Below are 5,000 nucleotides of genomic sequence, written 5' to 3'. Positions count from 1 at the left end.
TCGCTCTCTCTGTCTCAACCACACAGTGACCAAAAGCCTACACCAGGGATATAATTAGGGCTAAGGGGCTATGAAATGACGACATATGTCACACACACACACACACGCACACACACACTCCAGCTATATTTAACACCTCATATCTCTCCTCAACAGTATTCTTGACGGCCCTGAGACAAATTGCGGCAGAAAATAGCCGTAATTGTTTTAGCGGCGGGAGAGAAAAAAAAAAAAGTCTTCCTCTGTGCAGTGAACAATGAGCCGGGCTAAAAATTGCCTGGACCGACTCACATGTTTTACAAATGTCTGTCATCACCAAGAAAATCACTCGCTCGCTCGTTGTTGCCCGGTTTTCAGCCGTCCGGGAGTTGGAAAATATTACGTTGACTTAATTAACTCTGTGTTCTTTTGTTTCTGTCTCTCGTTCTCTGTCACTTTCTCCCTGTATCTCTCTCTCTTCCATTCTCCCTTTCCCTCCGTTTTCTTTTTCGTAGAAGAGGAAGAAGATGAGCATGATATTCTTACAAACCACACCCATGGCCGATACACCAGGAGTCTCGGTAAGTTTCCACACGGTCAAACACTCGAACAGGCTGTTCTGTTTGCTATTGTGCCCCTCTGTCTGCTTCCTTTCTTTGTGTCTGTCTTTTTTCTTTTTCGTTTCTGTCTCTCCTCAATCTGAACGTTCCCACCATAATCCTCGTCTCCTTCCTCTCCTCTCCTCTCCACTCCCAGTGGAGGCGCAGCCGGCCCAGCAGGCGGTGTGCAAGGTTCGGACGGAGGTGACGGAGGTGACGAGGGCCATGCTGGACCGCCGCAACGCCAACTTCCTGCTGTGGCCGCCCTGCGTGGAGGTGCAGCGCTGCTCCGGCTGCTGCAACACGAGGCTGCTGCAGTGCGTCCCCACCGTCACCGCCACCAGATACCTGCAGGTACGCACATGACTCCAAACGGCCACGATAACCGAGAGGCCGCTCCTCACCAGGATTACGATGTGGCGCTTCAGCATCGGCCTTAATCAGGTTTCCAGCGCTTGTGTCCTGTCGGAAAAGTTTGCTTCAAAGTCGTGTACCGGGCCCAAAATAGCCAAAAAGTGCCAAATGTCGGTCAAATTTGTCTTTGAAATGAGGGTCAGTAAGTAACAATAAGTAATTTTTAACATTTGAATGCTTTGATTATACAGTCTTTGGTCTTTGCCTGTACTCCAACTTCCTGCTGACCACCGTACGATCTCTGACCGTGAGCCAATCAAATCAGAGCAAAACAATAGCTTGAATGCTTCCAAATGCTCTGCCCCTGATGATGAATTACAAACCATTGAGAGAGCAGGTTTTAAACTGAGCAGAGTTACAAAGTGCTTTGCAAACAATAAAACGGATAAACAGACAAAAGCCAATATGGATAAACGATAAAAAAAGACAGAATGATCTGTTGGAATTCTCCTTTGTAATTGTAAACTATTTCTTCAGATTTTTGCGTAGTTTCTGTTGGATGTTGCTATGATGTCTGGAGTCCACACTTCACTACTGTACAACACAATAGATTGTGTTACACTATCAAAGATTTCTTTTTATCTGGGATGCTGATGTCATTATCTTTGTCTTACTCTCTGTCTCTTTCTCTTTCTCTTTCTCTTTCTCTTTCTCTATCTCTCTCCCAGGTGATAAAGATCCAGTACATAAACAAGAACGCTCACTACGACAAAGCGATCATCTCAGTGGAAGACCACGTCAGCTGCAGGTGCCAAGCTCCCACCTCCTCCACCTCCTCCTCCTCCTCCTCCTCCTCCTCCTCTTCCTCCTCCTCGTCCGTCCCTGTCCCTCGTGCTTCCGTCCAGACCAATCCCAACCCTCCTCCCCCTCCCCCGCAGCAGCCGCCCCCGTCCCCCCACCTGCCCCTGGCCCTCCCCCGGGCCGTCCACCCGGCTCCGCCCAAGAGCCACGCCTCCAAGGCCGACCTCCACCGCCACGACGACCTGAAGCACAACCAGCAGCGCTACCACCCCGAGGAGCGCGAGCCGGTGGCGAGGCAGTGGCAGCAGGGCAGGTACACCCAGCTGGCGCACTGGACGCCACCCAGGGCGCACCAGGCGGCGGCGGCGGCGGCACACCCGGCCGTCGGCGGGGGCGGGGCGGTCGGCGGCTGGCCGTCGGAGGCAAGGGCGGAGCAGGGCGCCCAGCCGCTGCCCAGGGAGGGCGGGCACGGGAGCGGGTTTGAGGGGGGAAGGGAGGAAAGCGGCGTGCGCGCATCACACGGCGCCGGGGAGCTACATCATCCGGATCATGCGCAGAGGCAGCAGCAGTTGTTACAGTATCAGCAGCAGCAGCAGTATCAGCAGCAGTATCAGTATCACCAACAACACCAACGTTACCCACAGCAGCCGTATCAGCAGTACAACCACGGCCCGTCAGCGGAGGACCAGGAGCTGAGGACCCAATACCGACTCAACGCTGCCCAATCAGACAGCGCCTCCCCGCCCGGCAACCCGACCCAGTCGCCCAATCAGAAATCAGAACAGAACACCAGTCCTCCGGTCCCCGCCGATCACAGGGACTCAGCCGTAGAGCTGACCAGTGACAACAGGCAAAAAGATACAGAGGGAACAAATCACAAACAGACAGAGGCTGAAACAGCCAATCGTAAAGAAGGGAACGAGAGGGAGGAAACCGGGTCGGCCAATAGCGGAGACGCGGCCGGGGCAGAGCTGGCCAATCGGGAAAAGGACAAAGACTCTAAATTGACCAATGGGGAGCGTCCTTTCACAGAGGAGGAGAGGAGACTGAAACTTCTAGACATTGTACAGAAAGAACCGGATGAACAAACACATCATCAGCATCATCCTCATCCTGCTGACCATCATCATCCTCAGCACAGACCAAAGCCGACCGCACTCAAAACAGGTACTGCACTGCTGTGTGTGAGAGTCTGTGTGTGTGTGTGTGTGTGTGTCAGTGCTGGGGAAAGTTACTTTTAAAAGTAATTAGTTACTTTACCTCATTACTGACCTTATGAAGTAACTAGTTATGTTATAATGTTACTCTTTATTAAAAGTAACTTGTACTTTTGCATTACCCACTTCAAGAACATCCCATAGCGATATGGCTTATGTTCTCTATCCTTGTTTTAAAATGCAGTGCCAGAGTATTGATCTATTGCTCAGAAAGCCAATCTCATCATGCATACTTAGATTGTGTTTTTCCATTAGCAGCATGTTGTCTGCATTAGATGCCATTTTCCTTTTTTTTCAGCTTTTAAAAAAAATGTGCTAACAAAAATGAAACAATTAGAAAGAAAAAGAAAATGAAAGGTTTTTGGCAATATACAAAAACCTGTATGCTCACTATAAACGATAAAAGTAGTATTGTGCATACTCACTAGTTTTGGTATATTGCCAGATAACTTTTATGCTGTGTGACCTGAATCAACGTCATCAGCGAGCTAGTATTAGCTCGCGAAAGCTGCGTTTTGGGAAAACAAAAGACTTTTTTGGAACTTTGATGGTAACGTCTACGCGATAGTAAGACCTAGGAGGAAGGGTGAAAGTTTGGGAGCAGCCATTTAGAAATCACACACAAAAATGAAGGTCATTTCATATAGAAGTCTTTGGGACACTGGTAATGGACAAAATCAACACCAGCTAGCGTCCCTTTGGGGCCAGCCATTGCAGATGCTTATACCAACCCAAGAGGAATAGCTTGGAAAATTGTGCAGCACTAAATGCAGGATGGATGCAGGGTGGGCGACTTCCATTGTACTGTATACACTATTACTGCAGGATAGATGGAGGGAGGGGTGACCACTATTATGGATACCACAACTTCAATGGCCATGTGCGTTATCGTCTGTGTGAGAGAATGTATTGTAATTTCAGCAACGGTTTATAATGTATGAGAGTCGGTGTGAGAGTTTTCTGGGCAGGAAGCCGCCTACTGTACATGTATGACTAAACAGCATGGCCACATGTGTCCTGCTATTCTTCCCCGGCCCCCCGGGGCCCGGCGGCCAGGGAGCTGGACTTCCCTCAGACTCACGTTTCACTCAAACCTGAGGCGATCGCAGGCATTGTTACACAGGCTTCAAGGCTGCCGGGTCCGTTCGGTGGACTGAATACAGTTAGAGCCACTAGAGAGTCCCTCCACCCTGCGTCTATCCTGCTTAGCTGTCCACCCATGATGAAACTGTTAGTTCATTTGTTCGTTGATTCATTTGTTTGTTTGTTCGTTCATTCAGGTGTCCCTCCATGATGATGAAATTGTTAGTTTGTTCGTTTGTCCGTATCTTGGACACCACAGATCGGATTTTGACGAAACTTGGTGGAATGATGCATCTCACTACAGTGTTGCAAGATTTGCAAAATTAGACTAATTGGCCCAATTGGGGAGGGAGGGGGGGGCGGCTCTACATTGTTCATTTGTTTGTCCATGTGTCACATGCGATATCTCAGATTAGGGCTGGGCGATATGGACAAAATCAAATTTCACGATATTTTTGACCAAATACCTCGATATCAATATTGCGACAATATTGTAGGGATGACTATTGGTGCTTTCACAAAATATTTACACAATCAGATTTTTGATAAATAATCATCAGTAATGTGGATATAATGACTAAGTGGGTAAAGGCAAATAATAAAACAGCTAGAACAGTCTGGTTAGTTCAGAAAATTACATCACTTTACAGTAATGCAGCCTTTAAAAGCAGGAAAAGACAACACTTATGCCATATCACGATATTACGATATCCAAAATCTAAGATGATATCTAGTCTCGTATCACGATATCGATATAATATCGATATATTGCCCCTATCTCAGACCCTACTGATCAGATTTTGATGAAACTTGGACAAATGATGCATCTCACAGCTGCACCCCAGCATTTTCAAAATTACACTGATTGACCTAAGGGGGGCTGCATCATTGGGGGATGACATGTTTATTGTTTTGTGTTTACTTTTGTATTTACTCTGTCTCTTTCTCTTTCCTCCCTCTCTCTCTC

The 5,000-nt window shown here is 48.0% G+C and overlaps 1 protein-coding gene across 1 annotated transcript in view; it reads left to right on the top strand.

The window, feature by feature from the left end:
* pdgfba (platelet-derived growth factor beta polypeptide a) overlaps window positions 1–5,000 on the top strand; it is a gene marked incomplete at its 5' end in the record, with an annotated part of 8,849 nt that overhangs the window by 2,139 nt on the left and 1,710 nt on the right. The window contains 4 exons of the mRNA XM_071515006.1: window positions 495–560; window positions 736–932; window positions 1,661–1,754; window positions 1,863–2,900. Of these exons, the coding sequence (XP_071371107.1) occupies window positions 495–560; window positions 736–932; window positions 1,661–1,754; window positions 1,863–2,900 (1,395 nt within the window). The remainder of the gene's footprint in view (window positions 1–494; window positions 561–735; window positions 933–1,660; window positions 1,755–1,862; window positions 2,901–5,000) is intronic.

Source organism: Centroberyx affinis, unplaced genomic scaffold (assembly GCF_046629955.1).
Source record: "Centroberyx affinis isolate AG114_WGS23_722 - 3 ecotype Tasmania unplaced genomic scaffold, CSIRO-AGI_Caff_v1 ptg000296l_1, whole genome shotgun sequence".
In the NCBI taxonomy this organism is placed as follows: Eukaryota; Metazoa; Chordata; class Actinopteri; order Beryciformes; family Berycidae; genus Centroberyx; species Centroberyx affinis.
Note: the sequence above shows the minus strand (reverse complement) of the source record. Positions and strands in the feature narration are given on the sequence as shown.